We start from the raw sequence: 27,471 nt of genomic DNA, 5'->3' as shown, positions 1-27,471 counted from the left end.
TTACAACTTGCTGAGCATTTTGGTGACTTATGCTTAATATAGACATGTGAGCAAGAAGACAGCACATCCTAGAGGGCTTCACATATCTTGAAGACCCCAACCTGAGCAGGAGCAGAGTCCAGCTTCACTGCCACACCGTCTCAGTGACTGTGGGAAACAGCTAGCGTACTGTGCAGATCTCAAGTTTAATCTACTTGTCTTCACTTATACCCAAAGCAAATAAAAGCCAGTGAGATTTCTCTGTAAAATTCATTTTATTATTCCAGTACAGAAAGCATTTCAACTTTATTTCCAATTTGTTTTGAAACAAAGTAACAAGAATTTATAGACTCTATATCTGAGGTGAGGAACTATACAACGTGTGATATGAAGATTGAACTCAGCTTGGCAGTAACTAAAACAATGCCCAACAGTCATTTCCATCTAAGTCTGCTACTGCAAACTGAAGCTGTCTTCATCTGGACACCACTGTGGTGGTGAGGTCACCATGGCAATCGGAAGGACAATGGGGACACAACTGTACTCATACTTTGTCAGTCACTGTTTAGATGTTCAGTTTGTGCTTTGACCCTTTCCATAGATCAATCAAAATACAAATCTATGTAAGAAAATGGGCTTTAAAAACTTAATGCATGCGAGAGAGCAGGCTGTGGTTCAGGTCTGAGGTAATTGTGTTCAAGCATCATGCACACGCCTCCTGGGAGAGCTCTTACAAGGCATGTGTTCACTGGGCCACTAACTCAAGAGCCAAAACTTAAGTTAAGTAACAATAAGCTTCCTCGTATTAAACAACCAGTTTAAGAAAACAAGATTTGCTAACATTTAAATTAGTTTTTAAAGCAAAGTCACCCACATTTTTGCATTCTTTGAAGTCAAAGATGAGTTCATTAAAACCACTTGAAAGTTTGCATTTACTTGGAATAGTGACTAAAATTCCAATAGAAGTGTAACTGGCTTAAAACCCAAAACAACGCAGGAGGGAAGCATTCCAAGGAGCCTCATCTACAGTCTGTAAGGTAGCACAGGAGCTGAGACATGGGGCTGCCCATGCTGAGGAGAAGCCAGGCCTGAATCCATGCTCTGTTTTTCTGAGGCTGAAGGGAGATTCACAGAACATTCTCTGCCACCAGGAATTCCTGAGTAGAGTCAAAGTGGCCCATCAAACTGAAATATTCCATACTTGCCTGTGGTCAGCCAGTGGGGGTCAGAGGCTGTGAGGTGCTCGGCCTGCCCAGGCTGCAGCCCAACCTGAAGCTCACACTTCAATGTTCTAATGCTACAGAGAGGTGCAGGGTGGAAGCCACTCAGAGCCTGATGGAATGGAACGGTGAACTTCCATTTTCTGTCACCCATCAGCTTCCTATAATTCAAATCTCCCTTAAATAAAACAACACCTGCCTTTTGCAGTTCAGCATATAAGTCAGGGGCGACCTGGGGCATTGCACAGAATGGATGAGGCAGAGTCCAAAAGGCATGGTCGTGGTAAACCCACTTCTTCATCCCAACATAGGCCTCCCAGGCAGCCCCACAGGCAGACATGGACTCCAGATGACTACCCTTCATATGCTCAACTATCCACTCAAAGTCCCGCACAGTAACGTCAGACACAAACCATGGGATGATTTTCCCATGAAAATGAATCTCAGTAGCTAATTCAGAGGATAACAAGAAGTCTGCAAATACTAAATCTGTAACCAGTTCAAACCCAGAATTATCCAGAACGATGTCTACTCTAACTGCGGGGGGCTCTGCTGTTTTCTTTAACTTACTAAGCAATGCCCAGAGAGATTCTGTCTCATTTACTAAAATGAATGGTTTTAGGTCTTTCAAAGAATTTATTATATCGGCCTTCTGAGAACTACTTTCTCCACCTGAGAGAGACAGGTCGCACTTATTCCCCCAGAGAGAAATCTGAAATGAAGAAGAAAAAAAGTCATTACTCTTTTCATAAACAACAACTCCATTGTACAGAAAGTTCCCAAAAAATACTCATAATATTTCTATACAAATCTTTTTTTTTCTTTTCTTTTTTTTCGGAGCTGGGGACCAAACCCAGGGCCTTGCGCTTGCTAGGCGAGCGCTCTATCACTGAGCTAAATCCCCAACCCCTTATACAAATCTTAAAAAGTCCACCAACTCTATAGTTTCTCTAACAGAATTATTATGATCCTGTATTCAGTAGACATGTGAACAATGATATTTTGGTGAATATGTAAAAACTGTTAAGTAGCACTAGCACCTACATTACTAACTTAGAGACACAGATGTTACAACGCTCTAAGAGAGGATCACAACTTATTTTAGAATTGGAAATCAAGAGAAAAAGCTAAGCTCCTTTACTCTCTACATCTCCAAATGTTGTATCTTTCTGTACCGATCATACATGGAAGCCTGGGACCAAGTTTGTTCGTGTGCTAATGGAATCGGACAGAGACATCTCAAGACCTAATCCTTAAGACAAGGCGTTAGCCACAGGCCCAGTGTAGCCGTTTGTTTATTATCTGGCTACATACTAAGCAATACTCTGCTATCTTCTAAGGAAGAATGTAATCCTATGTTTTTATTTGTTTGTTTGGTTTTTGGTTTGTTTTTCTTTATTAAGACTGTTTCCTGCATAGTTTGTCTCCCCAGTCATGGTCCACGGGACTCTGAGAAGTTGTAGGGATATGCAGGCGAATCCTATGGTTTTTAAGCTACAAAAATGCCACATGCAGGACTGCAGACTGGAGCCAGAGCTGTGTTCAAACACCACCCATGACAGATCACAGCAGTTAAGGTCCTATGGCTCGGGTTCTGCAAGCCTAGAGAGACACGATGTGTCCCATTACACACCAAAGTCTCAGCTAAGGAACCATTCGGCACAGCGGCTGGAGGGAGCTCAGGCTTCCAGCACTTGCCTGGAACACCTGAGGGCCTGCGTTCAACCCCAGCATCACCACAAAAATGCATGGACCACATGGCCTCTGTAACACACCACAGCTCTAGGGATTAGAAGGGAAGTATGGAAATGGACAGTGGTCTTCCAATAACACGTTGTTTTAAAGTATCACCGAAGGGGTTGCAGGGATGATTCAGCAGCTAAGAGTACTGGCTGTGCAATCGTGAGGACCCAAGCTCGATTCCAGCATCCACATATCAGACCCACAGTCCCAGACCCCTGACTCCAGCTCTGAGCAATCTGGCACCTTTCCTGGCTTCCAGGCACACACATATACACTCACTTGTACACACACACTCACTAATTCACACACACACACATTTGTTCAATTACACACATACATACTAATTCACACACTCGTCCACAAACTCACACACATACAAACTCATTCAAATATACTCGTTCACATACATGTATCACTCATTCACTCACACCCACACACACCCACACCCACACCCACACACACACACACACACACACACACACACACACACACACACACAGTCCAGAGGGACTCTACTCTCATCTATAAGCACTTTTTCTGAAACAGGTTTTTACTATCCAGCCCTGAATAGCCTTGAATTCACAAAGATCTTCAAATGCTGGGATTAAAGTTGTGTACCACCATTTCCAGCTATCATTCTTAAAGTAAGGAAAATGCCTAGGTATGGTGGCACATGGCTACATTCCCAGCTACGAGAGAGAGAGAGAGAGAGAGAGAGAGAGAGAGAGAGAGAGAGAGAGAGAGAGAGAGAGAGAGAGAGGCTCAAACAAAAGGAATGCCTGCACCATGGGGTCCAAGGCCGCCTGCACAGGATGAAAGGCCCTGGCTCAAAACAAACAAAGCACTAAAACCAGCATGACACATCTTCAACCAAGAGCTTCACTGAGATCAACTGATGCAAGTTTTTTTAAGGCATAAGGCTTAAATAAAACAATGTGGCACTGGTAAGATGGCTCAGCAGGTAACAACAGCATTTGCCACTAAGCCTGATGACCCGGGTTCAGTTCCTGCACCCAACATGGTGGGAAGAGAGACAACCCTTGCAATTTGTTCTCTGACCTCCACATGTACATCTACATGCCCCCAGTATCACAAGCATCAAGCTGGGAGTGATGTCTCATACCTGTAATCCCAGCACTTGAGAAGCTGAGGCAGGAGGACTGCTATGAGTTTGAGGTTAGCCTGCACTACGTGACTTACGGGCCAGTCAGGGTAGAGTAAAACTGTCTCAAAACATAAAATGGGTGCTAAGGCAGCAAAGATGGGCATTTATTTTTCTGTGACCCTATGTCTACAAAAGTGCTTAGCATAGTAGGTCCAAAATTATTTACATGGACGGTCACAGAGCTATAACAGATCACTGTTCCCTGTGAGCTAAAAGAATTTCAGGCTTCCCTTACGACAAGAAGACAACTCTGGGCTTCACTGCGAAGGAGCAGAAATAGTGTGGACAGCAGCAAGATCAGAGACAGGAGGCAAATGGCTGACTCCTTCCCCTTTAGGATTGGGTCTACTTATGGGACAAAGGGCACAGGTTACAAAGAATATTTCCTTTTTTTTTTTTTTCTTTTTTTCGGAGCTGGGGACCGAACCCAGGGCCTTGAGCGCTCTACCACTGAGCTAAATCCCCAACCCCACAAAGAATATTTCCTGAAAGAGTGAGCTCACAGGAGCATTGAGTTGGCTTATAGAGTTCTCTCTCTCTTTTTTAAATCTCAGGCTAACATAAGAGACAGGTCAGAGAAAGAAAACACCAAAGGAGAAGAAACAATGTAGCTAAAAAAGAATCATAATACAGTGTTACTGATGTATAATATCTGTATAAAGTAAAATATATTTGTATAAAGTCATGGTGTAGTACTCTTTGCAGACTGGATGTAAAAGCATCAGACTGATGTAACATTTACCTGCAGGAGTTTGAAGAACTCGTCCTGGATCTGTTTTTCCCCAAGGTCTGTGATGGGTTTCAGCTGCAGCAAGTGTGTACACAGAGCATTGATGGAGTCCTGCGACTCAAAGAAGTTCTCGTCTTTACTTTCCTTAAACACATCAAAGTCATGGATTGGTGGACTGTGGCAGAGAAAAACACAGTGAGGCATTTCTGTGAGTCCTTATCCTTCAACAACAAGAACCCTTCCCCTTTCTCAGGTGACCACAGTTCCCCAACAGGAGGACAACACTGCCATCCCAGTAACTAACATATCCGAGACATAGCACCAACCACTCAGTCATACAAAAACAAATCTCTGGGCCAGAAATAGCTGGTAGTGCACACGTTTAAACCTGCTGCACCACAGGCAAAGGCAGATGGATCTTTGTGAGTTCAAGGACGCCTGCTGTGCATTCCAGGCCAACTAAGGCTACATAGTGAGATCCTATCTCAAACAAAGTAACAAAGCAAAACTAGATTACAAGATAACTAACTACTTTAGTGACATCCTTTTGTCCCCTATGTGGAGGTCTCCTAATAACAAAAACGGAAAGTAAGCACACATCATGAATGCCACAGTGATCACCAGGAATCACAGCCAGAGAGCCCTTGAGGAAATCTGTGAATGCTCTGTAAATAGTAGTGGAATGACAAACAAGTCACCTGTGTACAGATTTACTCCCAGGTTACTTCTGACCTCAGGTGATACTTGAATTATGGATTTATCATCTTCACGAGAAGGTGTATGAGAAAATAACGAACAAGAGGTCAGTGCTAATATGGCAGTCGTGAAGGAACTGAAAAGACATCCTGATTAACTGATGTTTCATAGGCCATCCACATTAGGATAAAAATAATGGCGGTCTCACAGAATGAGGTTTGTTTGTTTGACCTTGTGTTTGAGACGGGTTCTCACTACCTAGTCCAGGCTGGCCTTGGCAGTCATCCTGCCTCAACTTTCAGCAAGACTGTTCTTATAAAATGACATACCAGGTGTTGCTGCTCCTTCAGACCAGCAGTGAGTGTGGGAAGCCACACCTCTACTCCAAGGGTGCTGTCATTGCCAAAGCACTTTGCAGCTCCTCTTTGGGAACTTTCTTCAGAACCTGTGGCATATTATTAAACACTCTGTCAGTGACTGTGGAACTCTCTCTTGGCAACAAGCAAAAGTCACTCAGAAATGACAGTAGAATACACCACAATCAAATTGAGTAAAAACATTTTGATTAAAAAACTTGGAGTGACTCAAAATTAACAAAACTAGTTTTCCCTTTTGAGGACTGAAAATGAGCTTGGAAATAAATCCCAAAGAATTAAAAGGTATTTTAGCAATGACAGCATTACTGAAATCAGTCAGTCCTTCAAGGTGATTTAAAAGGGCAAAAGGCCATTTGGATGCACAAGTTCAAATGTGGGGGGAGGCAAACAAAAGCCCACAGACCCAGTGAGGCCTGTTCTGTGTGACCCAAAAACCAAGAATGGTTAACAGGTAAGTAGAGGAGAAGTGGTCAGGCATGGTGGTCTATGCTTGTAGAAGGCTTGAGGCAGGAGGATTTTCTAGAATGCAGGGCCAACCTGGGCTTCATAGTGAATTCTAAGCTGGCAAAGAGGAAGGGAGAGAGGGGAGGAAGAGGGTGTGAGCCGTATTCTGTGCCATATGGAACAGAAAGCTCAGTGTTACACTAGAAGAATGCACTGACATGAGGGATACGACCATCACATCATGGTGGCAAAAGTGTGTGGCTAGGACAGAGACCATTGGCCTAGAAAGCTAAAAAACACTAGCTCTCTAAAGAAAAGTCTGCCAGCTCATGTTCTTTAATAGTTATCGATTAAAGTCACAGCTCATGTATAAACATGAATTTTTGTTTAAGATTAAGGGAGCAAACATCACATAGATATGTACACTTTCTCAGGTGACTGATCCACCTTTGTTTTTACTATTTTTTTTTTTCGGAGTTGGGGACTGAACCCAGGACCTTGTGTTTGCTAGGCAAGCGCTCTACCACTGAGCTAAATCCCCAACCGCACTTTCTCATTTAAGAACATTCACTGCTTCAGAATCTAAAGAGGCTGTGTATGGCCATATGCCCTGAACAAACAATACACATGAAACTATTCCCAACAGAAACACATACACATCATCATCAAAACTAGGTCAGAACTGGGCAGATAAAATGAGGCTCAGTGGTTAAGTACCGGTTACTCCTCCAGAGGACCCAGGTTCAGTTCCCAGCACTCACATGGCATCTCTAACCATCTGTAACTCCAGCTCCAGGGGATCTGATGCCCAATTCTGACATTTGCATGCACTAGCCATACAAGTGGTACATAGACATACATACATGCAAAGCAGACATACACACAAAATAAAAAATAAAATAAAATAAGTCTAACCCAAAAAACCCGTATTACAATGTCTGTAGTTTCATTCTTGTCCCAACTAAGCTATCAGCACCACAGAGGACCATCTGAAGGCTCACGATGTGCAGTATTCTTCAGCAATGTGGACTACTGAGAATGGTGTTCATCAATACTGATGAACCCACCATGCAACAGTCCGTGGAAGAAGCCTCCATAAGCTGTTCCCACTGTTTCAGTTATAAAGCCTAGGAGCCAGGTGTGGTGGCACTCACCTGTGACCTGAGCACTTAGCAGGCTGACACAAGAGGACCGTGGTTTTGAAGCCAGCCTGGGCCACATGAGTTCAAAGACATCGAGACCATGTTTCAGGAAGAAAAAACATTGATATATTGTGATGGTTTGTCTATGCTTGGCTGAGGGAGTGGCACTATTAGAAAGTGTGGCCCTGTTTAAGTGGCTGTGTCACTGTGGGCTGTAAGATCCTCACCCTAGCGGCCTGGAAGTGAGTCTCCTCATAGCAGATCTCTCAGCTTCACTTGTACCATGTCTGCCTGGAGGCTGTCACGCTACTGCCTTAATGATACTGTATTGAATCTCTGAACCTGTAAGGCAGCCCCAACTAAATGTTGTTTTATAAGAGTTCCCTTGGTCATGGTAGCTCTTCACAGCAGTAAAACCCTAAGACATATACGATCAGTAAATCAATACATAGCTTAAAAGCAGGGGAAAAAAACAAAACAAATAACAAAAAACTTGACCCAGGTCAGGTAGTTGTTCCCAAAGATGAAACAAAGTTCTAGGCTGTAGCTGTTCAGCAAAACCTAGACTGAAATTATTTGGTTTTATAATTAGTATTGGTTTGATTGACTCATTTCTTCCTTTTTTTCTTTCTTTTACCAGGGTCTCATGCCGAGGGTAACCTTGCTATACAACTCAGGTTGTCCTCAAATACACTTCTTTTGCCTCAGTTTCCCAAACTGGCTTTGATCTATTACTTTAAATCATCCTACAATTGGGAGACTGGGGGAGCTGGTCAGGAGTAAGAGTGCAGTTGAGGTGGGTTCAAACCCAGAAATCTGGTTCTGAGATCAGCGGGGATAGGACAGCTCCCCACCTGGCCCAGGCCTGCACATCCCAGCTCACACTTAGCCCTGTGCCCCAGCCCTTGCTCCTCAGAGGAGGTCACATAGCCTAGTAGCCAGGGTGAGCCTCCTCTCATTGTGAGGTCATGTCCAGCAATATCTGAAACTCCTCTCTCTGCTTGAGGCACCCTCATTGCTCTGACCCCCACCAACGATGTACACTCTCCTGAAGACCTTACCCACGTCCTTTGTTCTCCCAATTAAATGTGCTGTCTCACTGAAGCCAGTCTTGGGAGGGTCTTCTCAACTGTGCTCACTAGCCGCAGTCTCTATGCGCGGCCATTTCTGTCTTGCTTCCCCAGTTGTGATAGCAGCCACAGTGTTGCAGGCTCGTCCTGGAGCCTGAGCTACACTACCGTGTTTAGAAACAGGTACTAAAGGATTTCTTCTACAGCAAACTTGTATTTTTGGAACTTATAAACTAAAAGATCAATTCATATCACCTCTTCTGTACTATAAACCAGATGCACATAAGAATTTCTTAAGAGATTGGGTTGGGGATTTAGCTCAGTGGTAGAGCGCTTGCCTAGCAAGTGCAAGGCCCTGGGTTCGGTCCCCAGCTCCGGAAAAAGAAAAAAAGAAAAGAATTTCTTAAGAGAAACAGAATAAATGATCTATAAAAAGGTTTTGGAATATATGACATTTAGATTTTTTTTTAATCTAGCCATTAAAAACAAAATGCCTTCCTGGTTGCTGCCGCTGCAGAGAGCCCGTGGGGAGCACCCCACGAGCGAACCTGAGCCTCGGGACCACAGGTAAGACCAAATATTCTGCTGCAAGAAAGCTGCCTGGTGAGCTTGGGACACAGGAAAGCAGAATTTCTCTAGGACCGGGCACGTTCTGTGTTTACCGGAAGTCCCACACCCGCGGATCCCGGCCCGCAGCAGCTCTCTGCTCCCAGACCCGGTGAGAGAGAGACCCAACCGCCTGGTCAGGTGGGCACTCCTGAGGCTGCAGAGCGGAAGAGACCACCAACTCTGCTCACCCCTGCCCACATCCCTGGCCCAAGAGGAAACTGTATAAGGCCTCTGGGCTCCCGTGGGGAAGGGCCCAGGAGCGGCAGGACCCCTGTGCCTGAGACACCGCCGGAACCTGAAAGAAACAGACCGGATAAACAGTTCTCTGCACCCAAATCCCGTGGGAGGGAGAGCTAAACCTTCAGAGAGGCAGACAAGCCTGGGAAACCAGAAGTGACTGCTCCCTGCACACACATCTCGGACGCCAGAGGAAAAAGCCAAAGACCATCTGGAACCCTGGTGCACTGAAGTTCCCGGAAGGGGTGGCACAGGTCTTCCTGGTTGCTGCCGCTGCAGAGAGCCCGTGGGCAGCACCCCACGAGCGAACCTGAGCCTCGGGACCACAGGTAAGACCAAATTTTCTGCTGCAAGAAAGCTGCCTGGTGAACTCAAGACACAGGCCCACAGGAACAGCTGAAGACCTGTAGAGAGGAAAAACTACACGCCAGAAAGCAGAACACTCTGTCCCCATAACTGACTGAAAGAGAGGAAAACAGGTCTACAGCACTCCTGTCACACAGGCTTATAGGACAGTCTAGCCACTGTCAGAAATAGCAGAACAAAGTAACACTAGAGATAATCTGATGGCGAGAGGCAAGCGCAGGAACCCAAGCAACAGAAACCAAGACTACATGCCATCATCGGAGCCCAATTCTCCCACCAAAACAAACATGGAATATCCAAACACACCAGAAAAGCAAGATCTAGTTTCAAAATCATATTTGATCATGATGCTGGAGGACTTCAAGAAAGACATGAACACACTTAGGGAAGCACAGGAAAACATTAATAAACAAGTAAAAGCCTACAGAGAGGAATCGCAAAAATCCCTGAAAGAATTCCAGGAAAACACAATCAAACAGTTGAAGGAATTAAAAATGGAAATAGAAGCAATCAAGAAAGAACACATGGAAACAACCCTGGATATAGAAAACCAAAAGAAGAGACAAGGAGCTGTAGATACAAGCCTCACCAACAGAATTCAAGAGATGGAAGAGAGAATCTCAGGAGCAGAAGATTCCATAGAAATCATTGACTCAACTGTCAAAGATAATGTAAAGCGGAAAAAGCTACTGGTCCAAAACATACAGGAAATCCAGGACTCAATGAGAAGATCAAACCTAAGGATAATAGGTATAGAAGAGAGTGAAGACTCCCAGCTCAAAGGACCAGTAAATATCTTCAACAAAATCATAGAAGAAAACTTCCCTAACCTAAAAAAAGAGATACCCATAGACATACAAGAAGCCTACAGAACTCCAAATAGATTGGACCAGAAAAGAAACACCTCCCGTCACATAATTGTCAAAACACCAAACGCACAAAATAAAGAAAGAATATTAAAAGCAGTAAGGGAAAAAGGTCAAGTAACATATAAAGGGAGACCTATCAGAATCACACCAGACTTCTCGCCAGAAACTATGAAGGCCAGAAGATCCTGGACTGAGGTCATACAGACCCTAAGAGAACACAAATGCCAGCCCAGGTTACTGTATCCAGCAAAACTCTCAATTAACATTGATGGAGAAACCAAGATATTCCATGACAAAATCAAATTTACACAATATCTTTCTACAAATCCAGCACTACAAAGGATAATAAATGGTAAAGCCCAACATAAGGAGGCAAACTATACCCTAGAAGAAGCAAGAAACTAATCGTCTTGGCAACAAAACAAAGAGAATGAAAGCACACAAACATAACCTCACATCCAAATATGAATATAAAGGGAAGCAATAATCACTATTCCTTAATATCTCTCAATATCAATGGCCTCAACTCCCCAATAAAAAGACATAGATTAACAAACTGGATACGCAATGAGGACCCTGCATTCTGCTGCCTACAGGAAACACACCTCAGAGACAAAAACAGACACTACCTCAGAGTGAAAGGCTGGAAAACAACTTTCCAAGCAAATGGTCAGAAGAAGCAAGCTGGAGTAGCCATTCTAATATCAAATAAAATCAATTTCCAACTAAAAGTCATCAAAAAAGATAAGGAAGGACACTTCATATTCATCAAAGGAAAAATCCACCAAGATGAACTCTCAATCCTAAATATCTATGCCCCAAATACAAGGGCACCTACATACGTAAAAGAAACCTTACTAAAGCTCAAAACACACATTGCACCTCACACAATAATAGTGGGAGACTTCAACACCCCACTCTCATCAATGGACAGATCATGGAAACAGAAATTAAACAGTGATGTCGACAGACTAAGAGAAGTCATGAGCCAAATGGACTTAACGGATATTTATAGAACATTCTATCCTAAAGCAAAAGGATATACCTTCTTCTCAGCTCCTCATGGTACTTTCTCCAAAATTGACCATATAATTGGTCAAAAAACGGGCCTCAACAGGTACAGAAAGATAGAGATAATCCCATGCGTGCTATCGGACCACCACGGCCTAAAACTGGTCTTCAATAACAATAAGGGAAGAATGCCCACATATACGTGGAAATTGAACAATGCTCTACTCAATGATAACCTGGTCAAGGAAGAAATAAAGAAAGAAATTAAAAACTTTTTAGAATTTAATGAAAATGAAGATACAACATACCCAAACTTATGGGACACAATGAAAGCTGTGCTAAGAGGAAAACTCATAGCGCTGAGTGCCTGCAGAAAGAAACAGGAAAGAGCATATGTCAGCAGCTTGACAGCACACCTAAAAGCTCTAGAACAAAAAGAAGCAAATACACCCAGGAGGAGTAGAAGGCAGGAAATAATCAAACTCAGAGCTGAAATCAACCAAGTAGAAACAAAAAGGACCATAGAAAGAATCAACAGAACCAAAAGTTGGTTCTTTGAGAAAATCAACAAGATAGATAAACCCTTAGCCAGACTAACGAGAGGACACAGAGAGTGCGTCCAAATTAACAAAATTAGAAATGAAAAGGGAGACATAACTACAGATTCAGAGGAAATTCAAAAAATCATCAGATCTTACTATAAAAACCTATATTCAACAAAATTTGAAAATCTTCAGGAAATGGACAATTTCCTAGACAGATACCAGGTATCGAAGTTAAATCAGGAACAGATAAACCAGTTAAACAACCCCATAACTGCTAAGGAAATAGAAGCAGTCATTAAAGGTCTCCCAACCAAAAAGAGCCCAGGTCCAGACGGGTTTAGTGCAGAATTCTATCAAACCTTCATAGAAGACCTCATACCAATATTATCCAAACTATTCCACAAAATTGAAACAGATGGAGCACTACCGAATTCCTTCTACGAAGCCACAATTACTCTTATACCTAAACCACACAAAGACACAACAAAGAAAGAGAACTTCAGACCAATTTCCCTTATGAATATCGACGCAAAAATACTCAATAAAATTCTGGCAAACCGAATTCAAGAGCACATCAAAACAATCATCCACCATGATCAAGTAGGCTTCATCCCAGGCATGCAGGGATGGTTTAATATACGGAAAACCATCAACGTGATCCATCATATAAACAAACTGAAAGAACAAAACCACATGATCATTTCATTAGATGCTGAGAAAGCATTTGACAAAATTCAACACCCCTTCATGATAAAAGTCCTGGAAAGAATAGGAATTCAAGGCCCATACCTAAACATAGTAAAAGCCGTATACAGCAAACCAGTTGCTAACATTAAACTGAATGGAGAGAAACTTGAAGCAATCCCACTAAAATCAGGGACTAGACCAGGCTGCCCACTCTCTCCCTACTTATTCAATATAGTTCTTGAAGTTCTAGCCAGAGCAATCAGACAACAAAAGGAGATCAAGGGGATACAGATCGGAAAAGAAGAAGTCAAAATATCACTATTTGCAGATGACATGATAGTATATTTAAGTGATCCCAAAAGTTCCACCAGAGAACTACTAAAGCTGATAAACAACTTCAGCAAAGTGGCTGGGTATAAAATTAACTCAAATAAATCAGTTGCCTTCCTCTATACAAAAGAGAAACAAGCCGAGAAAGAAATTAGGGAAACGACACCCTTCATAATAGACCCAAATAATATAAAGTACCTCGGTGTGACTTTAACCAAGCAAGTAAAAGATCTGTACAATAAGAACTTCAAGACACTGAGGAAAGAAATTGAAGAAGACCTCAGAAGATGGAAAGATCTCCCATGCTCATGGATTGGCAGGATTAATATAGTAAAAATGGCCATTTTACCAAAAGCAATCTACAGATTCAATGCAATCCCCATCAAAATACCAATCCAATTCTTCAAAGAGTTAGACAGAACAATTTGCAAATTCATCTGGAATAACAAAAACCCAGGATAGCTAAAACTATCCTCAACAATAAAAGGACTTCAGGGGGAATCACTATCCCTGAACTCAAGCAGTATTACAGAGCAATAGTGATAAAAACTGCATGGTATTGGTACGGAGACAGACAGATAGACCAATGGAATAGAATTGAAGACCCAGAAATGAACCCACACACCTATGGTCACTTGATTTTTGACAAAGGAGCCAAAACCATCCAATGGAAAAAAGATAGCATTTTCAGCAAATGGTGCTGGTTCAACTGGAGGGCAACATGTAGAAGAATGCAGATCGATCCATGCTTATCACCCTGTACAAAGCTTAAGTCCAAGTGGATCAAGGACCTCCACATCAAACCAGACACACTCAAACTAATAGAAGAAAAACTAGGGAGGCATCTGGAACACATGGGCACTGGAAAAAATTTCCTGAACAAAACACCAATGGCTTATGCTCTAAGATCAAGAATCGACAAATGGGATCTCATAAAACTGCAAAGCTTCTGTAAGGCAAAGGACACGGTGGTTAGGACAAAACGGCAACCAACAGATTGGGAAAAGATCTTTACCAATCCTACAACAGATAGAGGCCTTATATCCAAAATATACAAAGAACTCAAGAAGTTAGACCGCAGGGAAACAAATAACCCTATTAAAAAATGGGGTTCAGAGCTAAACAAAGAATTCACAGCTGAGGAATGCCGAATGGCTGAGAAACACCTAAAGAAATGTTCAACATCTTTAGTCATAAGGGAAATGCAAATCAAAACAACCCTGAGATTTCACCTCACACCAGTGAGAATGGCTAAGATCAAAAACTCAGGTGACAGCAGATGCTGGCGAGGATGTGGAGAAAGAGGAACACTCCTCCATTGTTGGTGGGATTGCAGACTGGTAAAACCATTCTGGAAATCAGTCTGGAGGTTCCTCAGAAAACTGGACATTGAACTGCCTGAGGATCCAGCTATACCTCTCTTGGGCATATACCCAAAAGATGCCTCAACATATAAAAGAGACACGTGCTCCACTATGTTCATCGCAGCCTTATTTATAATAGCCAGAAAATGGAAAGAACCCAGATGCCCTTCAACAGAGGAATGGATACAGAAAATGTGGTACATCTACACAATGGAATATTACTCAGCTATCAAAAACAACGAGTCTATGAAATTCGTAGGCAAATGGTTGGAACTGGAAAATATCATCCTGAGTGAGCTAACCCAATCACAGAAAGACATACATGGTATGCACTCATTGATAAGTGGCTATTAGTCCAAATGCTTGAATTACCCTAGATCCCTAGAACAAACGAAACTCAAGACGGATGATCAAAATGTGAATGCTTCACTCCTTCTTTAAATGAGGAAAAAGAATACCCTTGGCTGGGAAGGGAGAGGCAAAGATTAAAACAGAGACTGAAGGAACACCCATTCAGAGCCTGCCCCACAGGTGGCCCATACATATACAGCCACCCAATTGGACAAGATGGATGAAGCAAAGAAGTGCAGACCGACAGGAGCCGGATGTAGATCGCTCCTGAGAGACACAGCCAGAATACAGCAAATACAGAGGCGAATGCCAGCAGCAAACCACTGAACTGAGAATAGGTCCCCCGTTGAAGGAATCAGAGAAAGAACTGGAAGAGCTTGAAGGGGCTCGAGACCCCAAAAGTACAACAATGTCAAGCAACCAGAGCTTCCAGGGACTAAGCCACTACCTAAAGACTATATATGGACTGACCCTGGACTCTGACCTCATAGGTAGCAATGAATATCCTAGTAAGAGCACCAGTGGAAGGGGAAGCCCTGGGTCCTGCTAAGACTGAACCCCCAGTGAACTAGACTATGGGGGGAGGGCAGCAATGGGGGGAGGGTTGGGAGGGGAACACCCATAAGGAAGGGGAGGGGGGAGGGGGATTTTGCCCGGAAACCGGGAAAGGGAATAACACTTGAAATGTATATAAGAAATACTCAAGTTAATAAAAAAAACAAAAAACAAAAAACAAAAAAAACAAAAAAAACAAAAAAAAACAAAATGCCAGGGCTGGAGAAATACAGTGGCTAAGAAACTTCCTATTCTTCCAGGTTCTGCTCCCAGCACCCAAGTCAATTAACTTCGAGCCTCTGGTAACTCCAGTTCTAGGGGATTCAAAGGCATCCAGCCTACGCTGGCACACACTCACGCACACACATGCAGGCACACACAATGCATATAAACACACAATAAATCTTTAAAACTAAAACAAAAGCAGAAGAAAATTAAGAGAGTATGTGACAAGAGTCCCTTTTCTGATTATTCCTTTTACAGAATAAACTCTGATACATCTGATTTGTAATGGTCACACTGATTGTCAGCTTAAGGATCGAGACTCCCCTTGGAGGCAAATCCCTGAACACATCTGTGAGATTATCAAGACCCATCCTCATGTGGGCAGCACTATTTCCTAAGCTGCACAAGGAGAGCGAGCTGAGCTCCAGCCCTCCTTACTCTCTGCTCCTGACTGCTGACCTGACCAGCTGCCCACACGCTCCACGAATGCCACATGCTTTCTCTGCCTCCATGGAATGCACCCTTGTTCTGTAGTTACAAGTCGCCATCCCCTGAGCTGCCTCCAGCCAAGGGCTCAGCACAACAAAGAGAAAAGTAACCAAGCACATTTCTTGTTGTCTGTGAAGGAAACATTTGCTTTCTTGGCTCCTTTGTTAATTGTTTTGGGTTTTGGTTTATTTTTTAGAGACAAGTTCTCACTGTATAGCTTTGGCTGGGCTAGAATTCCCTCTATAGACCAGGCTGGCCTCAAACTCACAGATCCACCTGCCTCTGCCTCTGCCTCCCAAGTGCTGGGATTAAAAGACTGTACCACCATCCGGCATCTATCTTAATTTAAAAAAGAAAAAATGGCCCACCATGTAGTTCTAGCTGGTCTTGAACTCAAGAGACCCACCTGCCTCTGCCCTTCGAGTGCTGTGATTAAAGGTGAGCAGCACAAAATCGAGCTCCATCTTAAATTTCAAGTTAACATTTTTATTTAGTAAGCACTATTGTTTTTACTATAGAAATCTTTTTGAAAGCATTTTAAGACTGGGCGAGAAGGTGTAAGGACTGGTGCCCACAAGCTGTTTTCTGACATCCACATGCACACATATGTAGCCTTTAGTAAGGTCATATTATTCACTCATTTGTGGAAATGTCTAGTAGTACTGTTTCTGTTTGCTGAATTATTCTTTTCTCTAATTACATTTGTTTATTTATTGAGGGTCCTCACATGACATAGTATGACTATGGAAGACAGATCAAAGAACAACTTGGGGATTCAGTTCTCTCCTTCCACTCTATGGGTTTTTCCATTTTGGCAGGAAGCCCTACCCTGCTGAGCCACCTTGCAGGCCCCCAATAAATTATTTCAAAATAACTGTGAATTACATAAACACTGGTTATCTACTGGCTGTGCCCTTGCCTCTGCATGATGGCTTCATGAATTCTCCGATACATGTAGCATTCTACGAACAACCAGGGCGAGAAGAACCAACGTGGCTCCCCGTCTCCTTCATTTAAAAGGCTCCGCTGATATTCCAGGTATTGATTCCATATGTCCGTGTCAACACACTTGTCCACCAAAGGGATAATTGGTTTATCTGTCTGCAGTTCATTCCGTAATTTAGAAAGAAGAGAGATGGCTTTCTTCTCAGCTTCAACGCCTTCCTGTGAAAGGACAAAAGGACAAGAAAAAGCTTTGCTGTTTGTGAGTGCATACACGGGCGCATATTCTTCAGGGATCCATAGCTTTATGCACTAAGTGAAGAAGGAAAAACACAGGGTTTTAAATGCACACTTGGGTTTTTATACGATCCTACAGCCGACACACAGATCTTAACAATCTTTTTCCTGTTTTCAAGGCTGGGCAAGGCAGAGGGAAGGACTCTCTAGTATTCCTGCACGTTCCCCCTTGCACAGCCTTCCAATGCAGGACTAGGAAGGAAACCTGGACTCCCTGAGCCCCTCCAGCTCTCCAGTCTGTATCCTTGCTCCCAGGTCATTGACAAACAGATGCCCCATCCCTGTAACACATGACAGAGGAGAACAAGGTGGGATAACCATACAGTGCCTCAATTCCGCACAAGCAAGATGCATGTCTCGTGGAAAACAGGAAAAGTTGAAGCAGGGAGGGGCACTGCTGCAATCCAGTGCTTGTGAGGCTGAGACGTAGGAGTCAAAGGGCCAACACCAGCATAGGCTGTACAGTCTGAGGCCAGCGGGGCTCCGTGAAGGGAGGGTTTTTGTAAGACCATTATTATGGAAGTCCCTATTGTGTTTCAATCCCATCAGCTTGCCGATCTATCGTCATTCTCCTCCTCTGCTCAGATTGGAAGCCAGCACTTCATGCTCGGCAAGCACTCAGTCACCATGCTACAGCTACAGCCACACCCACACCCACACCCACAGCCACACCCACACCCACCCTTTTTGGTATCAAGTAGGATCCACTTTGCTGCTACAGGCTGAGGTTTTAAGAGATTTGCAGGCTCACAATGTTAAGGATGCAAAACTATCAAGTTTTAGAAACTAAGCCTGAGAAAGTCCATGGATGTGTATGTATGTATGTGTGTGCATATGTCTGTGTGCATGTATGTGTGTGTGTATATGCTATGTATGTGCCTGTGGTTGGAGACTGAACCCAAGACTGGCTTATAAGCACATGCCCAGCCACTGAGCCACATCCTCACATAATACATGTCTTTCGTTTTGGAAGTTTTCCTTGTTTATGTGCCTCTGTATGTGTGTACTCATGTGCACATGCAAAAGCCAAAAGAGAGCAAAGGTCCTTCAGAACTGGAGCTGCAGGGTTTGCAGGACAGCAGGCTTACTCTGTGGCTGCTGGCATCCACATCCAGTCCTCCTGCTTATGGAGGATGTGCTCCTAACCAGTGAGCATCTCCCCAGCATGGCCTCCTGTTCTAGAGAGGAACCCTCTGCAACTCTCTGCCCTAAGGTCTTTGATTTGAATACATTATTTAAGGATAAGTTATAATTGAAGTTTTGTTTGTTTGCTTGGAGAGAGGGTCTCACTGTGTAGCAATGGCTGACCTAGAATTCACGATGTGGCTCAGACTACTGTGAACTCAGAGATCCACCTTCCTCTGCCTCTCAAGTGTGGGGATTAAAGACATACATCAGCACACCTGGCCCCAGCTGAGATTTATATAGGGTTGTAGGCATCTTTTTATAAGAGCCAAGAATTAATGTGGCGACAATACCTATTTCTTACCTTGCTTCACTTCAGTTCAAACGTTTTCTGAGTCCTGTCTATGCCAGGCACTGTGTTTGAAGTCAGAGGCAAGTAAATGAGGCCTGGCGACACCCCCAAGAGAGTCAACATCTACCCGATCAGGTAGTCTAAAGGGATGGGCTTTTAAGAACCACAAGGCAGACATGGCTCCCTAGGTATTGCACAAAGAGCCAAAGGAGAGAGGCTAAAAAGTGTGGGAGCACTAAGAGGCTGTGGAGAGGGAGAAGGAGGCAGTGTTACCGGGAGAGTTTTACAGAGACAGACAGAAGCGAGAACAAGCTGGACACAGAAAGAGCCGGAGAACAAGAAGAAGCCAGAAGATTAGAACAGACTGCCAGAGTCAGTCTGAGGCCAACTCAGAGGCAGAGAGAGAAGCCAGACTGAGTTAGTCAGTTGGGAGAGGAGTTGGAGCCAGAACATCTGAGTTGAACCCAGAACATCTGAGTTGAACCAGCCAGCCAGAGTTCAGAAAGAACAAGAAAGGAGATTTTTCAGCAAACCTCAGAGGCTGAAAACAACCTAGGCCTAGATTAGATTGTAGGGAGGCTAGAAGCTTGTAGGACTAGGCCTAGGCTAGCAGCTAGAGGCAGGAACCTCCCAGAAAAAAATTACAACAGGAAAATAAAAGTTACTTTTACATACTTGTGTTTAAGTAAAGGAGGCAATATTTAAGCAAAGCACCTAGATTTGGCTGGTATATACTTAAGTAAATATGCACATCCATCCAAATGAAGTTGCATGTATGAGCTAAAACCCTGGGAACATCCATCAACCCAAATGTTAGTGTCCAAGATGAACTAGACGTCAGCAATAAAAAATAACAGGGAATGGTGGTATGGGGGTGTAAGACTCTGACCTAGCCAGGAAGCAGAGGCTCTGAGTTCAAGGTCAGCCTAAATTAAATAGTCTCAAGAAAGGAGAAGAAAGCAAAAGATGGTCCTGTATTATATCAGAATTTGTTTAAAAAGAAATTGTTATGGACCTGAGTTTGGTTTCCTCATTCACATGAACCCAGATCTGTCCTGGCGATCTGATGCCCTCTTCTGACCTCCATGGCCACTGTGCTGTGTGTGGGACACAGACATTAATAGAGATCAAACACCCATAACACACACATAAAACAAACAAATGAAGGAAGGATAACTTTATACACTCAAAATACCCACGTGCACCCTTGCTCCACTTCAATTCCGCCAATAAAGATCACTACAACCTGGCAGTGGGAGCGCTGCCTTTAGTCCCAGCACTCAGGTGACAGAAGCAGGTGGATCTCTGTGAGTTTGAGGCCAGCACGGTCTACAGAGTGAGTTCCAGGACAGCCATAGCTACACAGGGAAACCAAAATACTAGAAACCAAAATGTCTCAAAAAACGAAAAAATACAAACAAACCAGTAACCATCACTCTAAATCTTTGCTGCAATGTGTTCATGAAATATTTAGGACTTTGCATGCAGCTCAGTTGGTAAAGTGCATACCTACCATGCAGAAGTCCTGGGTGAAAAGGAGAGGGGAGGGGAGGGCAAGGGAAGGGAGGGGCAGACTCCTGTGTTCATTCCCCAGCCCTGTACAATCTGCTTGTGGTTGCACACAACTGCAATCCAAGCATTCAAGATTTTTAGATACTGGATACCTTGTCTCAAAGACAGACAAGATGGAAGGAAAAGAAGGTACAAGTGCGTACAGCACAATCCAAAGATAACCGGAGTCATAGCTTTAATGGCTTTATCCGCAATAACATGATTAGTTTTGGTTTTTTCCTCATCTGTTGATTAAACAGGCAAGGCAACTTTTAAAGTCTTACCCTACCCCAACCAGCAAATCTTTCCCATATTAAATCACACTGTGTTGTCAATCAACCCCATATAATTCACACTGCCCTTCACTTGGAGTTTTACACTTGTGGGACTCAAGGTCTCCAATCAGTAATACAAATGCTGTAGGACAGGTAGCTGTGAAACCTCAAAAGCTTTTCAGAAAAGACAAGGTCATCATTTATGAGCCTTAAGGTTTAGTAAGACTAAGCTGTTAGGACACGGGTCAACCGGAGGCTACTTAACACACAGAAAAGCAGGTAAGTATTTGTGCCAGACACAAGTCTTTACATGAGAGCTGAAACCTTCTATAAATACTGTTATTCTCATGAAGAACTAGCACAAAATTAAAGCTGAGATTAATCCTTACCTCTCCATGTTTTTCAAAAAATTCACTTTTATGTCGATGCAATGTATCAATAACCTTGGTTAAGATCTGCGGTGTTCTGTCCTTAATTGTAAGATATGCGAAGGACCTAGGAAAGAGAGTCCAATAACATGCATCACTCACTAGCTTTAACACTAGAAGGCGTGCCGGATTTTAGTTTCTGGAACACCTCATTTGCATTCAAATTCCTTTTCATACGACTGTTAAGAGCACACCAGTCCTATCTGCTTTACAGATATTATCTGAGGATGTAGCTCACACGTCTTGTATGAATGAAGCTCCCAGACAGAACAAAACATAGTGGCACACAACTGTAACCCCAGCCCCAGGAAGATGGCGGTGGGAGGATCAATAATTTAAGGCTATCCTGGGATAACTATATAAGATCCATCTGGAAAGAAGAAAGGAAGGAGGGAGGGAAGGAGAAAGGGAAGGAAGGAAGAATGGATGAAGGATGGGAGGGAAAAAGGCAGAAGACCCTAGAAAACTACTGTCATGGCTGCTGAACAGACTGTAATACTGGGCTCTGCCCCAGAACTCGACTGAATCATTTTATTTTCTATCCTTACTCAATTTCTTTTTCTAAATCGAAACTACTCCAGCAATGTGGTTAAGTTCAAAGAAAGGACTGGTCTTCAATCAGCCAGGCTCTGGTCCTAGGTCAACTGCTCAGAGAGATGAAAGAGAAGTCTCAAAGTAGTTTTCATTTGTATTTCCCTGATGTGGGTGGGGTATGTCCAGTGCCTGCTGGGGCCAGAGGCTATGGATCCCTAGAGCTGAGTCACCAGTGGTTGTGAGCCGTCAGACTTGCATTATGGGAGCAGGACTCTCTCTTGATAACTGAGCGCCCTGTCTGGCTCCTGAAACATTAACCTTTTAACACAGTGTATAGTGCTTAGCTCATCAGTTTTCTCTGCCCAAATCACCCCTCTTAAATTTATTACATTTCTACAAATGCAAGTGCCTTGTTCTGACTTTTGAACTAGGGGGCTCAATTGAGCATTCTGCAGAAGGCTTCCTTGAATGGGGGCTATAAAAAACTAAAAAAAAAAAAAAAACAACAACAAAAACTAAGACACATTTGGACTGTGAGGTTTTGTGGCGCTTTGAACCTGTTTTTTAACTCCTAGAATTAGAACTGAATGTTTACCCATCAGTGATACTGTCAAGACAGAGGGAGAGTGAGCCTATCAACACCTGTTTTCTAAGGCACCAGAAACAAAACCTGAGGTGACTACAAAGCCCTATTGTTCTATTACCCACCCACCCCCAATCCTGTCCTGCCTGCCCCTGGTGAGATCCTTGGGTTAGGAGGAAGCCAGGAGACTCCTAGTGGCAAGATTCCCAAAACAGGGCCAGCTTAATTCTGGAGGCACAGACATTGCACTCATACCCAGGCAAGGCCACACCTAAGGACCTTGAAACTATTCCAAGTGCTGGTGAGATGCCTCAGCAGGGGAAGGCACTTGCCACCAAAGGAAGGGACCACCCGAGTTCCATCCCCAGAACCAGAGTGGTAGAAGAACACAGGGGACTTCCTACACAAGTTGTCCTTTGACCTCCCATTCCTGAGTGATGTCACAGGTGAGTGCCACCCTCCCCCAACACAGAAAATTAATGTATGCGAAATATGGATTTGGAGCTTGGTGGGTGGCTCACCTCTGTAATGCCACTAGGGGTCAGGAGTATCTGGAGTTCAAGGTCATATTCTACTACATAATTCAGTAGGTTGTTGTCGAAAGAAAACCAACCAATCAAACAAACAAACAAAAAAAAATCAGCTATTTAAGCCAATGCTTATTTTTGCTCTTACTTATAACTTTGCCCTCAAAATTGTAGCACACTGTAATTCCCCTTTATCCACAGGCTCGCCTTCCCAGAGGGCACTCAACCAGTCTAAAGACATTGCAAGTGGAAAATTCCAGCAGTCAAGAATTAGTAAGTTTTAAATAACTTTAATTAAATTTAAATTAAACTAATGTTCCATTAATTGTTCCATTTAGCTATTAGCTGTTTTGGTGAATCTATTGTGCCTAAACATAATTTTCATGAGAAGTGCGAATAGGGGAAAAAACTCTAAATATGAAAATTGCAAGTTTCCACTAGTGAACTACTTCTAATGATATTTATTTTGGGGGCCAGCGAGATGGCTCAGTGGGTAAAGGTAAATCTGGCCGCCGCCTGAGATCTCTCTGAACTCTTGAGAGGTGAAAGAAAACCGGCTCCACAGAGCTATTCTCTGACCTCTATTGCTAATAATGGCATGTGCGCACGCGCACACAAAATTAAGACGTATTTAAATGTTGTAATAGTGTTAGTTTGACCATATTATTAATACACACCGCAGTAGGTATGAGTCCTAACTGTTAGCCCCCGCAGCGCTTTTCCTCCTCGTTCGCTAGAGACAAGCTTTCTCTAATGTGTCCCACAATGGGCTCGAACTCTCTACTAATGAATGCTGGCTTTAACTCGCAGCAATCCTCCTGCCTCAGTTTCAGAGCTGGGACTACGTGACAGCAAAGAAGAAGGTACACAGCGGATCTAGCAAGGTCCTGATGCTGGCTAGGACAGCGAGCCGGTTCTCTCCCACCCAGGCGGGACTCGAACTCTCAGCCTGAAGATCGAGCACTCCCGACCGCCCGCAGCTTCATCACCCAACACCGGATTTTCTCCCAAGTGCGCAAGAGAAAAAGCGAGACGCACCCCACGTCCTGAGCGGAGAGAAACGCCGGGGACTCGGCCATCGCGCCGGCGCCACACGCCACTCACTGGCGTTGCTCGGGGTTCAACGGTAACGGCTACGGAGCCCAGAAAGAAAGCGTTGGAGTTTTTTTTTTTTTTTTTTTAAAGTAAAAAGCGCTTTTGAACTCAGAAACTTTATTTGGTGCCCTGGCCAGGGACAGAGCATGGGATGCAAAGGACTTCCGGCTACGCGAGCGGAAGCTCTAGAGGACCGGAGGCGGTAGCCCGTCGAGCGGAAAGGGGTGCACAAAGTGGTCACGTGTTCAGGCAGTCACGTGTCCCAGCTGTCCAGCCTGAGGCTTTTAGTGCGCTTGCGCCGCAGCGGGGCAGGGCAGAGTGTGTTTCCGCAGGGGTTCCTACGGCGGGAGCGTGCGCGTGGGCGTCGCGGTCGTCTTCTCCGCGCACAGGTTAGTGCTTTTCACTTTCCCAGCCAAACGATTGGGGTTCGGCTACAGCCTCAGGATTTAGCTGGGCATTCAAAGCACCTAGGACAAACAATCCCGAGCCCGCGCGTTGGAAGCAGGGCATAGTAGTAGCTGCCAAGATGCATGAAATCACCTTGAACTTAGGAATTGGAAGACGTGCTCCCAAAGGTCAGCACTGCCTGCCCGCTGAATCTAACCTGGTTGCAACCGCCTTTTTAATTGATGTTATTATACATAACCAAAATACATATACAAAATACATATACAATGTATTTTGGCAATGTCCAGCACCACCCCCCAGCCCTCCCCTCAAAACGCCTAGGCCTACCCATGTCCCACTCCCAACTTAATGTCTTTTATATAAAACACTGAGTGCAGTTAGTGCTATCCTTAGGCACATGGGCAAATTATTCTTAAAGATAAATGCCCAAGGACGTCAACTACCCTGTGTTTCATTTTTAAAATTTAGTTGACACTTCTGTGTCCAAGGACACTACTGTCATTGAACCTGTTTTGAGGAGAGACAAAAATCTCCTTTATTGCTTTCTGATATCATTGTCGCTATCATATATATATATATATATGTGTATATACATATATATATATATATGTGTGTGTGTGTGTACACACACACACACACACATTTATTTGCCACTCCAAGTATGAGGGGTATTTCCCCATTTCCAGAGCTTTCATAATGCATGACACACAGTAAGGACTCAGTTTATAGCCATTGCATGAATTAAGAAACTAAAAATACAAGGTATGTAAGTGATGCTAAACACAGGAACAAAGTAAACAATGGTGAGAGAATGGGTGGGTGTTGGTTATAAATATTAATCCTGTCACTCGGGAGGCAGAGGCCAGCCTAGTCTACAAAGCAAGTTCCAGGAGTGCTGTGGCTGTTATAACAGAGAAACCCAGTCTTGAAAATCCAAATTGGGGGGTTGGGGATTTAGCTCAGCAGTAGAGCGCTTGCCTAGGAAGCACAAGGCAATTGGATGGGTGTTGGTTATATGTATTATACCAAGTCATTGAGGAAGACCTGGAAGAGACAAGGGAGGGAGTCTTATAAGTCCTTGGGAAGAGAGCTTGAGGCCGGTAAGTGGAAAGGGCCGGAAAGGCCCAGGGGGCCTAGAAAGCAGGCCTTCCTATAGGAAATGCCACTGCAGTGCAGAAGGCCGGGAAAGGATAAGCTCTGAAGGTTGTCGTAGGCGCTTTGGTTTTTATTGTAAATGGAAATCATCAAATTTAACCGTGGAGAAGGATAGGATTCTAGTTAAGGTCTCAGGACTTTTGCTGAAGTCCATTGTGAATTAGCTGTAGGAGGCTGAGACCAGAATCAGGGGACCGGCGTGCTAGTTGGCCTCCATGTGACAAGCTACCTGAAGGGAGGAGGGCTTGCTACTCAGCTACGGTCTGTCGTGGCAGATTGGACATGGAGGCAGAAGTGGGAGCAGGCAGGAGCATGCATGCTCAGCTAGAAAGCAGCTGATGAGAGAGGGCAGCCAACGCCATGCTGTAGCCACGTTTCAGTAGGTCTTACTCCTCTTCACCTGCTCCAGAAAAGTCTGTCGCAGACATAGGAGTGCATCCACAGTGGTTCTACAGCTAGTCAGATGAAGGCCAACCGTCACAAACAGGTACGTGGCTATTATAATCACCACTGGAAAAAGCCAGAAACTTGGGCCAGGTGGTAAAGGTGTTTGTGGTGGGTACTCGTCAGAAAAGGCCAGTGGGGTTTACTGACAGATTGAGTATGGGGACTGAAGAGAAAACTTGAAGCCACTTCTGGGTTTAGGGCTTATGCAAATACAAGCGTATGATTGGCACTTGAATATGGAAGCGCGTGGTTCCAATTGGAACCAATATGGAAGCCATAATGGTTTTGTGGACGAGTCCAGATGCCCAGTTTTGAGCTTGTTACATCATTGGTGCTCTGAGTGATTTAGAGATAAATATGTATGACTCATCATGATGGCTGAGGAATCATCTTGTAGAACTTTCACTTTCTATTTTGTTAGTGGAGGAGGAATTGAGGTCATTATTGAGAATGAGAAACTAGGTGGAGACCTGGAAATTGGTGGGGGTTGCTCAGTAGAATATGGCAGAGAGAGGGTCCTGACATTGTAGAAGACCCAGAGTGGTCCTGGCTGGAGAGGCAGCTAGGAGGTGGTGGCTGTCTCCAGTGTGCTGCAAGAGTGTAGGCCCAAATGAGGTGAATCCTGCTGAGTCAGGATTGAGGTTATGCCAGTGGCTGAGGAAGAGGGATGTGGGGTTCATAGTGAATGGGAGGATTATAGGAATAGACATGGAACATTAGCTGGGTGTCGAGGAAGTGGAAATCAGGAAAGACTGGAAATTGTAGGTCCTGCTGAAGGGGAGAGCTGTTGGCTTTGGGTAGTAGAAGGAATGGACAGGAAATAGGTGGAGTCTGGGGAGTAATGGCCAAAATCCAGAATGTGGGATGAGTCCAGATCTTAGGCTTTGTAGATGCTGAATTTATAGAAGAGTGAGTAAAATTAACTTTCATAACATTTAACCCCTTCTGATGGTGTTTTCCAGGTAACTAAGACAGTGGTAAGAGCATAGTCCTTGCAACACGGAAAGCTGAGGTGGCCTTTTCACTTTGTTTTCATTGGGGGTGGGAGGTGGAGTTTCAACATATAACACAGTGTATGGAGGTCAGTCAGAGACAACCACAGGAACCAATTCTCTCTTACCATGTGACTTTTGGGTATTGAACTTAGGCCATCAGGTGTAACAGCAGGATGTTTACCCACTGAGCCTAACTGAACAACTAGCCTTTAGACCCCAGTCTTCCCCTATATTGTGAGGTAAAACAGAGCATTTAGAATGTAGAAGATACTGGAACATCACGTCTGAGTCTTTCTCTGCTTTTTCTTCACAGCATTAGCAGAGACACGTTTCTGAGTCACCTGACTATATGACACTCTTATTTCACAGCCCAGACCTCCCCAGCTGTGGAACCTGTAGGATCCTTTAACGTGCTTTTTTGTATCTCGATAGTTTTTCACCCTTATCTCCTGTAGCTCACTTCTTCCTTTGCTGAAGTTGCAGCCCGTTTATTAGATAAATAATTCGGTGTACCTGGCCTGGTTGCTTTGCTAATCTCTCTGTCCTTTCATGC

At 43.9% G+C, this 27,471-nt stretch overlaps 2 protein-coding genes across 12 annotated transcripts in view; one reads left to right on the top strand and one right to left on the bottom strand.

Annotated features, from left to right (window-relative positions):
- Window positions 1-235: 235 nt before the first annotated feature.
- Window positions 236-23,995, bottom strand: Armt1 (acidic residue methyltransferase 1). Of its 4 annotated transcripts, none has more exons than NM_001017447.1 (5): window positions 23,857-23,962; window positions 21,136-21,241; window positions 17,124-17,368; window positions 4,850-5,012; window positions 236-1,911 (listed from the first exon to the last, which is right to left on the bottom strand). In NM_001017447.1, the coding sequence occupies exons 1-5, from the start codon at window positions 23,895-23,897 to the stop codon at window positions 1,147-1,149; spliced, it is 1,320 nt and encodes a 439-aa protein (NP_001017447.1). In that variant the 5' UTR covers window positions 23,898-23,962; the 3' UTR covers window positions 236-1,146. The 4 variants fall into 4 exon arrangements, 3 of the variants coding, with proteins under 3 accessions (NP_001017447.1, XP_017444359.1, XP_006227895.1); XR_010064171.1 differs by lacking the exon at window positions 236-1,911 and adding an exon at window positions 5,863-5,978 and having other exon boundaries at window positions 4,874-5,012; window positions 23,857-23,995; XM_017588870.2 differs by lacking the exon at window positions 21,136-21,241 and having other exon boundaries at window positions 23,857-23,982.
- A 167-nt stretch (window positions 23,996-24,162) lies between these two features.
- Rmnd1 (required for meiotic nuclear division 1 homolog) overlaps window positions 24,163-27,471 on the top strand; it is a 34,542-nt gene continuing 31,233 nt past the window's right edge. For 4 of the 8 annotated variants that reach the window (XR_005500480.1, XR_005500484.2, XM_039103420.1 and 1 more), the window contains exon 1: window positions 24,163-24,302. The gene's annotated coding sequence lies outside the window, so the exon portion shown is untranslated. Of the gene's footprint in view, window positions 24,489-25,885; window positions 25,964-26,010; window positions 27,314-27,471 lie in introns of those variants that run through there. The other 4 variants (XM_039103392.1, NM_001040128.2, XM_017588871.3 and 1 more) reach the window with 4 other exon arrangements.

This window comes from Rattus norvegicus, chromosome 1 (genome assembly GCF_036323735.1).
Source record: "Rattus norvegicus strain BN/NHsdMcwi chromosome 1, GRCr8, whole genome shotgun sequence".
NCBI classification, from domain to species: Eukaryota; Metazoa; Chordata; class Mammalia; order Rodentia; family Muridae; genus Rattus; species Rattus norvegicus.
This window is presented reverse-complemented; position numbering and strand designations above follow the sequence as displayed.

Bases quoted from the DNA above. Each gene is read 5' to 3' on its own strand.
- Armt1 (NM_001017447.1), bottom strand. From the start codon at position 23,897: ATGGCCGAGTCCCCGGCGTTTCTCTCCGCTCAGGACGTGGG. The intron at 17,369-21,135 runs GTAAGGATTAAT...GTCCTTTCACAG, and splicing joins TTTTTGAAAAACATGGAGAG to GAAGGCGTTGAAGCTGAGAA. The intron at 1,912-4,849 runs GTAAATGTTACA...TCTTCATTTCAG, and splicing joins AGTTCTTCAAACTCCTGCAG to ATTTCTCTCTGGGGGAATAA.